At 33.1% G+C, this 16,154-nt stretch overlaps 1 protein-coding gene across 2 annotated transcripts in view; it reads right to left on the bottom strand.

Annotated features, from left to right (window-relative positions):
• RfC3 (replication factor C subunit RfC3) overlaps window positions 1-16,154 on the bottom strand; it is a 114,191-nt gene that overhangs the window by 46,773 nt on the left and 51,264 nt on the right. For both annotated transcript variants that reach the window (XR_016550415.1, XM_090413510.1), the window contains exons 6-7: window positions 8,899-9,058; window positions 1,242-1,323 (exon numbers count right to left, since the gene is read on the bottom strand). Coding sequence is in view for 1 of the 2 variants with exons in the window: in XM_090413510.1 (XP_090269636.1) it covers window positions 1,242-1,323; window positions 8,899-9,058 (242 nt within the window). In the remaining variant the exon portion in view is untranslated. The remainder of the gene's footprint in view (window positions 1-1,241; window positions 1,324-8,898; window positions 9,059-16,154) is intronic.

The raw sequence follows: 16,154 nt of genomic DNA, 5'->3' as shown, positions 1-16,154 counted from the left end.
AGACATGAGGGTTCTGAGTAAAATTAGGGGAGTGAACAGATGGCATCAACAGCAATCATATTAAAAATGAGATATTAGAAAGGAACTTGACTTGTCATTCAAGAATGCATAACAGTGCTAATCTAAAGTGGTATGGCTATATTTAAGTAGTATGGCCTTCTAGTCTTGTATCCTGAACCAGTGTAAAGATATGAATATCAACAATATAACACAGTCTATAAGTTTTTTTTGTTTGCTTTTTCTTTATGTATGCACATTTTTATGCTGGAAGATGGTGTTGATAAAGATCAGTTCAAGCCCTAAACAGAAAACTATCAGATACTTAATCATTATTTTTAGATTTGCTTTTTTCTTCAAATTTTGTGCAAAACATTTCTGTATGCATGAGCTTCATTTCCTATGCTGCTGTTTAGATTTCTAATAAGAAGCAACTTTTAATTACCTGCACTCTTTACTGAACAAATTCCTCTACTTCTTTCCTAGGAAATGTTTTGATACCACAGAAGGTTCTAATAGAACCTTCTGTGGTATTAAAAAGCAAAAATAAGTCATAATGAAAAGCAGGTCACCTTTAACTGGGTAGTGCCTCTGCTAGCATGAACTGCATCATGTTGTACCCTTATGTGTGGTTTAAACCAATACAGAATACAATTTGGTCAGCTATTCTTGTTCCTTATTCAGGTGGATATTCAATAATGTTCTGTTAATATCAATAGGACATTATTAAGACTGCAGCTTCTGACTCACTGCCCAAGCACCACCAGTCAGAAGCTCCAATCCATTCTCCACATTACTTTCAGACTATACGAAAGTCTCTTCTCAGCTCTGAAACTATATTTTTTGTTTACTTTTATTCTATGTTAATGTTACATCTAAATGCAAAATAAAATTATTTTGTGCTTTTTACCCAAATAAATATGCAAATTTTTTATATAATGAATTTAAAAGGAATGAACAAATTTACTCTTTTTTTTAAATTTTTTTAAGACATCTACTAATGCATAATAGGTTAGTTATTTAATTCCTATTATGAACCAGAAGCAAATGTGGCAGCTACAAGTATACTTTTTTTAAGAAACCTTTTGCTGTAACTGGTTTAAAAAGTGATATGAAAAAGAACAAATAAAATGAAGTTTCAAATGATGGAGATAAAAGCATAATTTTCAGATATTAAAAAAAAAAAGCATTCATAAAAATGCTTGGCACAACTGCTGAGAATTATATTAGTGGTAATAACATACCTGCATTATATTGAGAGCTTTTCTCATATCTCCTTGAGCCAAATCAACTAGTGCTTTCTTTCCATCTGATGATACAGCCAAGCTACAAACATAATTTTAACTTGACGCAGGAGTAATTTTAACTTGATCATACTCATAGAGCAAGTAAATAAGTTAAAGATAAATAATTTAATCCTTTTAATCAACATATTTTAATTAAAAGTTTCATTCTTCATTCACTCTGAATGAATTACCCAATTCTATAAATTTTTCTAATTTGTCTCTTAAGAAAAATGGAATATATACAAATGGATATGAATGTTTGTGAATCAGCCTTGGAGAACATTTTTAAAAAAAAAAGGTACCCTTCTAAAAGTTTCTTTTAAAGATTAACTGAATGAAACACACACAAAGTATCTTCTCCTCAATATCTAACAGACAAGCTTAGGTGTTGAACATTATTCGTAACTTATTCAAAATTAAGTGGATATTGAATACACATTATTTCTTAGCCGAATAAGAAACTCAAAGATAGGAAATCTAATCTAAGAGTTTCATGCCGAATATAGAAAACTATATAATGATCAGCACGTCCAAGCATAGTGCAATGCTAGGGCGACTCATAGTAAAGGTGGAGTAAGCTCTGATCACTGTTCTTAGTATTTTCCCATAATGTAAAATGCAGCTCCTAGGAGATGTATTACTGTTCTACATTATGAGAGAAGGTCACTATCCAGACTGCTTCGACCTTTTTTGAGGTCTCATCAGTGAGTAGGTAGACCTAGATGTAATACTAAAGTTTCAATGATCAGAACTTATATCTTTACTGTACGATTTGCCAAAAAAGGTGCACAGATACAATTACTGAAATAAGAGCCAACAGGATTCACTTCGGCAAAGTAAAATTATTCAAAATTAAGTGAATATTGAATACCACATTATTTCTTAGCTGAATAAGAAACTCAAAGATAGGAAATCTAATCTGAGAGTTTCATGCCGAATATAGAAAACTATATAAAGATTGGCGAGTCCAAGCATAAGCCAACACCTGGTAGTGCAATGCTATTTTACTACGAGTCACCCTAGCATTGCACTACCAGGTATTGGCTTACACTTGGACTTGCCGATCTTTATATAGTTTTCTACATTCAGCATGAAACTCTCAGATTAGATTTCCTATCTTTGAGTTTCTTATTCGGCTAAGAAATAATGTGGCATTCAATATCCACTTAATTTTAAATAATTTTACTTCGCCGAAGTGAAGCCTGTTGGCTCTTATTTCAGTAATTATTCATAACTTATTCTAATGATATTAACAACACCAAACAAACTGCTTTATAAAAAAGATGTTTATTAACTGGCTTATATTTGGCTGAATTTCAAATCAGCATGTTATAGTTTATACATGACAATGAGTAAGTGAAACAATTCAAATTGTAATGGACAAAAGATCTAAAGTCCTAATTTGGTGCCCTCTAATGTAAAAAAAAAAAAAATAAATAAATTACAGCTACGTAGGAATCGATCTTAAGATAACCATCTCCCAGGTTAGGAGAATTCTTCATAGACATGGCTGACTCTAAAAATAATCTTTCTGATCTGTAACTACTTCTAAATAGCAACATTAGTTTTCTTCCATCTAATCCTGTGTGAAGTGGTGTCCAAAGCATGGTCTGCCAGTCCTGGCTTATCATAATAATGATAGCGAATGTATTTTTTTTTTAATGTTCTCAAAGGCTATTCACAAACATTCATACCCAGAATGATATATAAACTTACATCCTGTTGGTTGGAGAATGGAGCAAGTATCCATTTTTCAACTAAGCCAGCAACAGATAATACTGAAGGGGAAAAAACTTTCCCATAAAAATAGAAATGCTAAAATCTTTAAAGAACAACAAAGTGTTTGAATTACATAACTTAAGATTCTACAGATATTTTAACAATCAAAATATTTATACAAAAATTCATTAACTGCATATCCTAGCAGCCCATGGATTTGAAGGGCAAAGTACAGAAAGGTTTCTGAATTAACATTTTTTTTTAATGTTACAAAGTGTGAGAAACATGCACTCAAAGCACTTTGAATTGATTTCTAATAAGTTTGTTCCTTTACATTAGAAAAGAAGACTTCCCTATTGTGACGCAAATGTAGTAGATAATATTAAAAAATTATATGCACTTCTTCAAAATGTAGTTAATGACATTGTTACTACATACCAGTTATACAAATATAAACATTTCTGACATTCTGCTCTTCATCATAATCAAATTCCTGATACGTATCCTCACAAAGGGGGGGGAAGCACACAAGATAATTATTATTTTTATTACCGTAGACCTCATGGAGTTAGAAACTCATCTAGGAGGTCATTGTTAAGTTACACCATACTAACTTCTGATCAACAATTTTCCTCCGAATTAATATCTTATCTGTCAAGAATCCAATATTATTAGATGTTATATTTCTGTCTTTTAAAGTACTTTTTACTGTATCAATTCATCTACATCTTACTCTGGTTCTTTTTCCTACCAACCTGGCAAAGAACACTTGTTTTGCTAATATCTCCTCTTTCATCATCATCAAATTCCTGCCATGTACCCTCAAGGGGTGTACAGGATATGATAGTACTACATGAAAAAAATTACATCATTATTAATTTCCTATCTACAATTTTCCTCCAAATCAGTCTGTTACTTGTCAACACTCCAACATTATCAGATCTTATATTTCTATCGTCTAAAGCACTTTGTACCGTATCAATTCACCTATATCTTGGTCTTCCTCTGGGTCGTTTTGCTGCCAACCTGGCAGAGAACACTTGTTTTGCTAATCTTTCCTCGCCCATTCTATTTAAGTGACCATACCACCTGAGATTAGCTCTGCTAACGCATTCCTGGATGCTGACAATGTCAAGTTCTTTCCTAATATCCTCGTTTTTAATATGATACTGCCATTGATGCCATCTGTTCACGCCTATAATCTTTCTCAGGACTCTCATATCTGTGGTCTCTAGTCTTTGGTCAAGTGTTTTACTTCTGACCCAGCTCTCAGATCCATAAGTTAAAACTGGTTTGAACACTGTCTTGTATACAGCTAATTTAGTGTTCTGACTAATTTCTCTCTTATTCCATATGAATTTATTCAATTGACTTCCCACCATACCAGCTTTGTTGATTCTGTTGCCTATTTCTATATTTAATTTACCATCTTCACTAAAAATCGTGCCTAAATAGCTGAAATGTTTTACTTGTTCCACAGGTTCTCCATTCACAACACAGTTGACATTTTCAATGATTCTGCCTATTTTCATTGTCTTTGTCTTTTTATTGCTGACCTTCATACCATATTACAACAGCTATTCAATTTAGTCAGAGAATCTTGCAGACTTCTAGCGGATTTATTTAGAAGTATAACATCATCCACATAAAGCAAAGAGCTGACATTAACATCTCCAATTTTGATATCATGTTTAATACCACTTTCCTTCATAATGTGATCCATATAGATAATGAATAACAGAGAGGATAATGTACATCCTTGTCTCACACCAGATTTAACATTAAACCATCTTCCTGTACTTCCTTCAATTCTAACTGCTGACTTACAACTCAAATAAAGACTAAGTATTGCTTGATATAATGCCCCATTGACACCATATAACTGCAGCGTATTGAATAGTTTCTCTCTTGGCACTTTGTCATATGCCTTTTCCAGATCGACAAAACTTAAATACAGATCTTTGTTATATTCCCATGCTTTCTCAACTATTTGTCGTAAAGTGAAGATCTGATCCTGACAGCCTCTATTTGGCCTGAATCCAGCTTGTTCTTCACCAAGCTTTTCTTCCACAATTCTTCTCAACCGTTTTTCAAGTATACTTGCATAGATCTTGCCAGGAACACTCAGTAGGGAAATACCTCTGTAATTCTCACATGCAGTTTTATTTCTCTTTTTATATATGGGTACTATGAGAGCTCTACTCCAATCATCGGGAATTCGTCCCTCTGTCCAGGCTTTCTGAACTATGCAGTGCAGCCACTGTAAGACTCTTATACCACCATACTTCAGCATTTCTGGTCGAATATCATCTACTCCTGCTGCCTTTCAACATTTCAAGCCTTTGATGGCTTTTTCTACTTCAAGTATGGATATGTATTCCTGACTGCATGCCTGGTCAGTGTTTTTTACCACTGTGCTGTCATCACTGCTTGTTTCATTTAGCAGTTTTTCAAAGTAATTACTCCATACTTCAAGGATATCTTTTTCTCCCGTTTTCATGTCACCTTTATCATCTCTAATTCCTTTTATAGCACTCTTTCCTCCATTCTTAAGCTTCTTCAACAACCTCCAGAATATTTTGCCACCCTCTTGATATTTATTTTCTATATTCTTGCCAAAGTCCTCCCATGACTTTTGTTTAGCTTTCTTACATTTGTCTCTGTATTCTGTAAGAGTAAAAGCTGACTTATTTGCCAGGAACTTTTGATATGCTTTCTTCTTTTCCTTCACTGCCTCTTTAACATCCTGTGTCCACCATGGAGTTCTGATTTTTCTATCCTTGCACACAACCTCACCACATGCCTCTCTGGCAGAATCAATCAATGTTTTCTTCAGCGTTTGCCACTGAATCTCCAAGGTTTGATTCCTGTTCTCAAACTCTTTCATTTTTTTTTCAATAATCTTTCTGTATTTTAGTCTACAGTTCACATCTGAGAGCTGCTCAACTTTTATTCGCTTTAAAACTTTCTTACATGTTATTCTTTTCAATATGAAATTCAATTTTATCCTGCTCAAGACTAAATAGTGATCACTTCCAATTTCAAATCCTCTGTACACTCTGGTGTCCTGCACCAGGGAGAAAACATCACTATCAACAATAACATAGCCAATGAGACTTTTCTTATTCCTAGCCTCTTCTCTCCATGTGAATTTGTGCACATCTCCTCTTTCATTCCATTTAAATGACCACACCACCTGAGATTAGCTCTACTAACACAGTTCTGAATGCTAACAATGGCAAGTTATTTCATAATAACCTCATTTTTGAATGTGATACTACCACTGATGTCACCTGTTCACTCCATTAATCTTTCTCATAACTTATCAGAGATCTTCAGTTTTTGATCAAGTGTTTTATTTTGAACCAGACTTTCAGATCCGTAAGTTAAAATTAGTTTGAACACAGTCTTATATACATCTAATTAGTGTTTTGACTAATTTCTTTCTTAATCCATATTTAATTTACCATCTTCACTAAAAAACTGTGCCTAAATAGCTGAAATGTTTTACTTCTTCTATAGGCTCACCATTCAAGATACAGTTAAAGTTTTCAATGCTTCTGCTTATTTTTATTGCTAATTTTCATATGAAATTTATTACAACTGTTATTCAATGTAGTCAGAGAATCTTGCAGACTTGTACTGGATTTATGCAGAAGTATAACATCTACATAAAGTAAAGAGCTAAGATTAACCTCACCAATTTTGACACCAGATTTAATACCACTTTTCATCATAATGTGATTCATATAGATAATGAATAACTTTGGAGATAATGTGCATCCTTGTTGCTCACCTGATTTTACATCAAACCATCTTCTTATACCCCCTTCAATTCTGACTTCTGGCTTACAGCTTAAATAGATAGAGACTATGTATTTCTTGATATATTGTCCCATGTACACCATATAACTGCAGCGTTTTTGAAGAGCTTTCCTCGACACTTTCACATATGCGTTTTCCAGATCAGCAAAACTTAAAAATAACAAATCCTTATTATATTCCCAAGATTTCTCAACTATTTGTCTTAAAGTGAAAATCTGATCCTGACAACCAATATTTGGACTGAATCCAGCTTGTTCTTCACCAAGATTCCCTTCCACAATTTTTCTTAGTCATTTCTCAAGTATACTTGCATAAATGTTACCAGGAACACTTAGTAGGGAAATAACTCTGTAATTCTCCCATTCAGTTTTATTTCCTTTTTATAGATGGGAACAATGAGAGCTCTGCTGCAATCATCTGAAAGAATTCAATCCTCTGACCAGGCTTTCTGAATTATGCAATGCAGTCACTGAAAAATTTTTATACCTCAATATTTTGAGCTTTTCTGACCAAATTTCATCTACTCCAGCTGCCTTTCCACATTTCACTTTTTTAATGACTTTTTTCTAAGTATGGATATGTATTCCTGACTGCATTCCTGTTGGAGTTTTCCAACACCATTTCCTGACACTGCTCATGTTTACATATAGTGAACACACTTCATAAGTTAAGTTTTCAGGAAAAAAAATACAGAATATAAGCTAACTGGCATGTTGAAAATATACCAAAGTGGTGTGTGAATGTTTCTCTATGGGAGAAGAAATCAAGACTAGACTGTGGTCAATTTCCTAGAGACAAGTAGCATCCAGAGTATACTTAGAATGGCAGCCACTGAGGAAAAGACCTTGTGTGGGAAAGTGGTGATAGCAAAGTGGCTCATTAATTCTACCTGCCAGATTTAGTTCAGCTGGAGAAGGAAAGCCAGCATTGTGAACATCAAAAATGGAAGGAAGAGACTTCACTATTAGGAAAGTTTGAATGGAAAAAATGTACATATTAAAAACAGAAATCAAGTTCCAAACGGTTGGTGGAATTGGAAGAGCAGGTTGAGACAGCAAATGAATTTGATATAATGCTGCGAAGAGATTTTTAGCAAGATGAGATAAAAAATGATGTTTTAAGTTGGAATCTTTCACTAACACAGATTAAAGTGAACATATGCAAATACCACCTTCCATACAAAAAGAGTCAAATAGCAATTGGAAAAACAAGATCAGTAGTGCTTCAAGAAGCTGAAATTTATGATAAAAATATATCATTACTTTTTTTATCATGAACGTACATCATCATTGAGAATAGAACTAAAAAGGGAAATAAAAGTGAATGCGAGAAGCCTTTATCATTAAAGGAAATATTTGTACAAGGATAAATGAGGAAACTTGAGAAGACGGTATGAAAAATTGTTGAAGAGAAAACTGGTGCAGGATAAGCTATAACTGAGAACAAATTAGGATTGACAAGACCAAACTTTTATAAAAGATTGTGAAGAAATCATGAGAATATATAGCTGAATATCACTAAAGAACACAATTATAACAAATTCACCCACTATAACCACCCTATCCAAAGACTAAGTGAAGTCCCATGGGCACAAATGCTATAGTGAGAGCTGACTGTAATAAGAATTCTTATTACAATCAAGTAATAAGAATAAGTGAGAGTTAGGTGTTCTTTAAATTACAGAGCTAATTAAAATTAAAAGTCTCCCAAATAATATATTTGGGAGACTTTTGATTAAAAAAGAAAAAATGGTGGATAAGAAAGTACTAATGAAATATTAATTGTGCTAGATTATCATAATGTCAATTGCATTCTGTGAGGACATACACCAGAAAATAATAAATTTAAGGTGCATGAACTATCCCATTAGAAAGAATTGCACCATTAGATCCATTGTATAATGAACTTTGATGAAAAAAAGTTAGCAAAAACATTTCTGTGTAGTACACATGGATAAGTGAGTGATTAAATTATTTTTACATATCTGACTGACTGCTTACTCTAGACAGTTATGTATCATTTGGAAAAATAGCTATCAAATACCTTTTCATAAAAATAAAAATTACATTACCCTTCTTGCTGAATAACAAACTCTAGCCTAGGAAGAATTTGATTTGCTGAGAGGGGCCCAAATCTGAACCTTGTACATCTAGACTGAAGAGCTGGAATAATCTTGGATAAATAATTGCAAATAATGCAGAATCTTGTATTATCTGTAAACTTTTCTATCACTAAAGAAAAAATAAAATAACTGGCTAGTTGGCAAAATTTATTTACAAACATTCAAAGAAAGCATACAAAAAATCATAATACAAATAAAAGTGGAATTGATGAAAGAGAAGCACTAAAATTTAATAAAATAAATAAATTAAAATATTAACAATCCAAATATGCAAATATTTCCAGACAGGAGCATGAACTATCCCATTAGAAAGAATTGCACCATTAGATCCATTGTATAATGAACTTTAATGAAAAAAAGTTAGCAAAAAAATATTTATTAAAATAAATAAATTAAAATATTAACAATCCAAATATGCAAATATTTCCAGACAATATACATACATCTTCATAACACTGATAATCCCAGAAAAATATTTGCATGATTTTTGTTAATGAAAATTATGACTACAAGATTAGTGAGGAAAAAAACTGGGTTGAACAACAATTAGAATTTATATGAATGGATCATTCAAGTAGGGTGAAGATCATCATTAATATCCTGATATGTCCTCGAGAGGTCTTCAAGGCTACTATGACAGCACTACATGATCAAGTTTACATTATCATTAATCTCCTATCAATGATTTCCCTCCAAATTATTCTGTTACTTGTCAGCACTCCAATAATGTCAACCAATCAATCTGATAATTAATCCACCTAGATCCTAATCTTCCTCTGGATCTTTTTCTTGCCATCTTAGCATAAAACACCTGTACTGCTAATTTCTCTTCTCCCATTCTATTTAAGTGTCACCTTCTATTAGTCCCGCTCATATATTCTTGAATGCAAACAATCTGTCAAGTTCCATCCTGATATCTTCATTTTTAATGCTTCTGCCATTAATGCTAACTGAGGCTCCTAATGTTTTGCAAAACTTTCATATCTGTGGTCTCCAGCCTTTGATCAAGTATTTTATTTCTAACCCAACTCCCAGATTCATAGCTTAAAACTGGTTTGAACATTGTCTCTTGTATAGTGGTAGCTTAGCTAATTTCTTTCTTATTCAATATAAAATTATTTGATTGGCTCCGCACCATATCAGCTTTGCTTAGTCTATTACCTATTTCCAAATTAATTTGCCATCTTCAGTGAAACTGTGCCTAAATAATTGAAATACGAGGGTGGCCTGAAAAGTTCTCAGCCTAACAATGAAAAAATGAATTAATAATTTCAAAATAATTTTTACTTTTCAATGTAATCTCCCTTAAGACTAATACATTTATTCCAGCAATGCTCCAGCACCATTATCTCGTCCATGTAGTGGTTCTCAGTAAGATCTGCAAAATACCCCTCTACAGCTGCAATCACAGCTTGATTCGAAGAAAAAACGTTGACCAGCGAGGAAGAGTTTTAGTTTTGGGAAGAGATAGAAGTCAGAGGGAGCCAAATCTAGGGGGAAAAGGGTGGATGTTCCAACAATTCATAGTGGAGATCCTTTAATTTTCCCATTGCCAAAACATCTTTGTAGGCAGGTGCATTGTCCTGATAAAAGATGATTTTTTTCTTCTGTAAAAAGGTTTCTCACAAATTTTTCCGTCTAATCTGGTTAAAAGATCAGAATAATATTCCCCGGTTATTTGTTGTTTTACCCTTTTCAAGATAATTAATAAACAAAATGCCTTTAGCATCCCAAAACACTGATGCTATGACCTTTCCTGCTGATGGAACCAACTTTATCTTCTTTGATGCTTAACAACCAACTTCTGTCCACTGTTTTGATTGCTGTTTGTATTCTGGTGTGTACTGGTGAATCCAAGTCTCATCCATAGCAATAAAGTGACGCACAAAATCAGTTTTATTCTTGTTAAAATGCTCCAAGCACTGTTCAGATATTTTCATGCGTTTTTGATCTGCTGTGGGCAAGCACGGCATCCATCTTGCACAAAATTTTTTCATTTGCAATTCTTCATGCAAAATATATCTTACACGTTCTTTTGAAATGCCTATAGTCTCAGCAATTTCATGAACTTTGACTCACCGGTCATCCAATATCATATTGTGCACTTGATCAATGATTTCTGGTTTTGTTACACTTTTTGGATGTCCTTCACGTGGATGATCGTCAAGGCTGGTACGGGCACGTTTAAACTTGGAAGCCCATTTTCTTAATTGTCAAAAACAAAGGAGCAGAGTGCCCATAAACTTTTAAGAACTTCGAAAGAATTTCTTTTGGTGTTAAACCTTCTTTAACAAAGAATTTTTATAACTGCACGATACTCAATTTTATCCATTTCAAAGGATACAGACAACACTTTTTGCTTCAGACAGCTGTATAAAACTACTTGATAGAATGACTTGCAATTTCACATGGATACTTATGACAGATGTACCAACTTAGAAAAAAAAAAAAAAAATCATGCCGATATTGTTGCCATATATGGTTGAGGCCGAGAACATTTCAGACTACCCTCATATTTTACTTGTTCTATAGGTTCTCAACTGAGAATGCAGTTAAGTTTTCTATACTTCTGCCTATTTTCATAGTTTTAGTTTTTTCACTGATGATTTTCATTCCAAATTTGTCACAAATGAAATTCAATTTAGTTAGAGAACACTAGACTTGCAGTAGATGTGTTCAGAAGTACAACATCTACACAAAGCAAAGATGCTAAGTTTCATATCCCCAATTCTAATATCAGGTTTAATGCCACTTCCTTTCATAATGCAATCCATATAGATGATGAATAAAAGTGGAGATAATACATCCTTGCCTTAACTCTGGTTTTAGATCAAACCATTTTCCTCTATTTACTCCGATCCAACTGCTAATTTACAACTTAAATATAAACAATGTATAATATTCCATTTATCCTAAATAATTGTAGTGTTTTGAAAAGCTTTTCTCCGGGCACCTTGTCATCCTTTTTTCAGATCCACAAAACCTTATCACAAATTCATTGTTATATTCCTACAATTTCTCAAATATTTGTCATAAAGTGAAAATCTGATCTTGACAACTTCTATTTGGTCTGAAGCCAGCTTGTACTCCAAGTTTCAATTTCACGATTTTTTCAGCCTCTTTTCAAGTATGCTTGCATAAATCTTACTGGAACACTTAATAGGGAAATTTCTCTGTAATTCTCACATTCAGCATTATCCCCGCACTTTTTTTTATAAATGAGAATGATAAAAGCTCTACACAATCTTCTCACCAAGCCTTCTGAATTATGTAGCGTAGCTGCTGTAAAACTTTCACCTGCATATTGAAGCATTTCTGGTCAGATATCTACTCCAGCTGCCTTTCTACATTTCAAGTTTTTGATCATTTTTTCTACCTCAAGTATTGATATGTACTCCTGTTTGCATTCTTCTTGAAAATACTATTACTGTTCTATCACTACTTGTTACATTTAAATAGAGAAAAGACAGTACTCTTTTCTCTATTTCAAAGTTTTTTTAATAGCCTCCAGTGTATTTTGCTCCTTTCCTGATATTTCTTTTCTATATTCTTATCGAAGTCTTTCCATGAGTTTTATTTAGCTACTTTTACACATAACTTATGCCCCTCACATTTTGCTCTGTTTCAATATTGGAATACCTTGAGTCGGCATAATAATATTACTATAAAAACTCACATTAAAACTTATTTATTGTAGAATTCTTGCCTAAGTTTCAGTCATCTTAAGTACAGGATTATAGAACAGCAATCAAACAATAACAGATAATTCAAAAAAGCACCACATTAGTAGCTAATGTAAGATAACTAAAATGGTCAATAATTTCCTAACTTAATAAATAAAAACATGTTATATCTGCCTTTTCCAATGCAGAAGAAATAACTTTCATTGCCATCCCTTATCTGCAAGGAATTTCTGAACAAATAGTGAAAGTTTTAATACAACTGAATATTTTTGCTGCCTTTCACCCATCAGAAACATCTCCAAAACTTTCTTGTTTTGTCTAAGGACAAGCTTCCACCTCAAGGTTTTCCAAGTGTCTAACAGATTCCATGCTCTTGCAGCTTATCATATTTTGGATAAATCAGATTTGCCTTTACTTGTTAGAACACACACCAGTCTTATATTAAATATCATGAGCCTTAAGAATCTGAATTTGCTGAGCATACTATTTATACTAAACAGAATTCATTAGAACAAGACAAGAATCCTTCATAAAAGTTGTTTCCTCATAGAACATCTTTATAAAGAAATGTGTGAAACTTTATGCCACTGTCCTAACTTAAACAGATCTGATGGTCTTACATCTAACTCCTTTATAGAAAATAGGAAAGATCAGCAGATTTAAAAAGTACTAACTTTATTTTTGAGTGTGTATACATATATATTTTTTATTTTATTTTAAGTAAGGGAATTAGTGAATGTTTTAGTTATCTTACATTACTACTAAGCTGGTGCTTTTTAGAATTGCCTGTTATTGTTTGATTGGTGTTCTGTACTGAAGATGCCTATGTCACTTAGGTGAAAATTCTACAATAAATAAATTTTAATGAGTTTTCCTCTGTTTTTAGTTATATTATTTTGCTTGTATTCTTTTTTTATGGCATTTGCCAGCTTATTTGCTAGGAATCTCAGTATACTTTCTTCTTTTTCACAACTGCTTCTTTAATTTCTTGTGTCTGCCACAGTGTTCTTACTTTTCTATCCTTGCACACAATTTCACCACATGCCTCCTTAGATGAATCAAGCAATGTGTGGTTCTTATTTTTGAACTGTTTAATTTTTTCTTCAATAATGTTTGTATAGTTCACAATAGTTTATCTAGACTCTAATTCAGGGGTTTTCAACCTAGTTGTGGTCGTGGGCACATTCGAGACTGGGAAGAGAGTGATGGACACCAACCTGGTCGTGGTCACGGGCACATTTGAGATTGGGAAGAGAGTGGCAAGCACCAATATTTTTTTCTATGAAAATTTAAATTTTTAGCTTATCATATCAAATGATAACAATTAACAAATTATATAACTAGGATAAATAAGTAGGATAAATACACATATAACATTTATTATACAACTAAATTAAACCATTACACAATAAGCAAAAATATTTCTCTTTACTTTGGATAAAACAATAATCTTCCCAATCATTGTTGAATTTATAAGTTCACTGTTTTTTTATTTTGATTACTCATTTTGGGGCAAAATTTTTAAACACGAGAAAACAGTGTATGGTCAAAGCTTGTCGACAACACTGGAGAAGTGGTGACACATCCCTCAAGCACATGGTTGCCAATAGACTAAATATTATTACTAGGAGAAGACATATTTTCCAGTTTTAATTTTATTTTTTCCTTATTTAATAACTGACAGCAGGTGCATACAAATAGTTCTGCAGGCGTAAATGTGCTGCAGGCACAGGGTTGAAAATCACTGCTCTAATTCTTTTTAAAACTTTCACATACTGTTATTTTCAATGTGATATTTGACACAGACAATGAGGCTTTTCTTATTTCTTGTATCTTCTCTTCATGTGAACATCTTTATGTTATAACATGTTGTTATTAATGATTAATCCAGTTCTAAGCTGAAAGTCAGCAGATATATCCAATTATTAACCTTGTCCCTTCAACTTTTCCCAAAACGTTTCTATATGCCCGGTGGGATTCATTTCCTACTCTGCAGTTCAGATCTCCAACAAGAATCACTTTTTCCATTTTCTTTATGTCAGTTGCCTGCTCTAATGACTCAAAAAATTGCTCCACTTTTTCCTTACGAGATCCTCCTGCGAATCTTCACAAATAAGTTTCATTATCCATTTCCCACGTAACTCTACTTGAAACTGCCTTCCAGTTTAGAAGTTTATTCTTCATGTTTGGTGTTGAATGCTATTGCTACTCCTTCCTTTCCTTGGTTGCTGTTGCCTGAATATAACATCCTAAACTTATTATTTAGTATGATCTCACCTTTTTTTTTTGTCTCAGTAATGTCCTTTCTATTGATACTCCTTATAGTGATGAAGAGAATCATGGAATTTCTTCAATTCTTCTGACATTGGATTTGTTCTTCGATATTGAGTTTGAAATTTAAGAAGATAATTTAGTGAATTATAATGCAACTAAGACACAATTCTGCTTTATTTTCCTAAGAAAGACCATACCTCTCTCACTCACTTTTGATAGCACTCCATTCACTAACCAAAATCATGTTTTCTCTTCCTGAACTGACTTTCACATCTAGCCTATCCTGGCATAGCTTTTTCAGCCTTTAAAAACTTTTTTCATTTTATTTATTTTTTTTTGTTATAAACATTAGTGATCTTCTATTTAATTCCTAAGACTATCAATCCCAAATCTACTCAATCTTAGAATACTACTCTCACATTTGGGGTAGTGCAAAAAAAAAATGCCAGAAATGTATTCAGAGAGAGAGATGCCTTTTCCGATTTCCTCCAATTGCTTTTCACAGGCACTGTTTCTACATTGTCTTTTCTATAGGTATATCCATGGATGCTGCTTCGCTGAACTGGCTGCCACAATTCCTGCACCTCCATCTAACTGTTCGGCTCTGAACTTACCAAATCAAGTTCTCACCCTCTCCTTCATTCTATATATCTCTATTCTTCAGAACATTCTACCCCCATACCATTTTCTCCAATGCATACAACCTTCATAAAATGCATTAAAACACACACACACACACACCATGAACCACTGGCTTCTTCAAGCAAAAAGTAAACAGACTAAACATTTAGGCATATCCTAGATAAAGTTTAGAACAATAAAAATGAAAATGAAGCACAAAGGGTGCATGGCATGCATCATCAATTGTCTAAGAATGTTTATTAGAGGTGATTGTTGGAAATGCTGATATATTGAGAGATCTGATTAATGACTTCCAACAAGTCTCTGGCTGAGGGAAGAACAGATGTGACAGATGGTGATCTATGAGACAACACTGACGTGATCAATGGCTTGTATTATTTAATTACACCTTATCTGTCACATCTTACCATATCTACCATATCAAAAACTGCAATACAATGTATACTAAGAAGTAAAAAAATGTATACCAAATGAAAAGGTGTTATTAATCTCTCACTATCCTTTAATCCAAACTGAACATTTTTTTTTATTTTTAAATTTTCAATTTGCTTACTCTTTGTTACATTCCAAAGGCTGACATTATGAACAACACAGAAAAAGCAATAT

Source organism: Typopeltis vanoorti, chromosome 24, assembly GCF_054136105.1.
Source record: "Typopeltis vanoorti isolate ZY-2024b chromosome 24, IOZ_Tvanoo_1.0, whole genome shotgun sequence".
Taxonomy (NCBI): Eukaryota; Metazoa; Arthropoda; class Arachnida; order Uropygi; family Thelyphonidae; genus Typopeltis; species Typopeltis vanoorti.
Note: the sequence above shows the minus strand (reverse complement) of the source record. Positions and strands in the feature narration are given on the sequence as shown.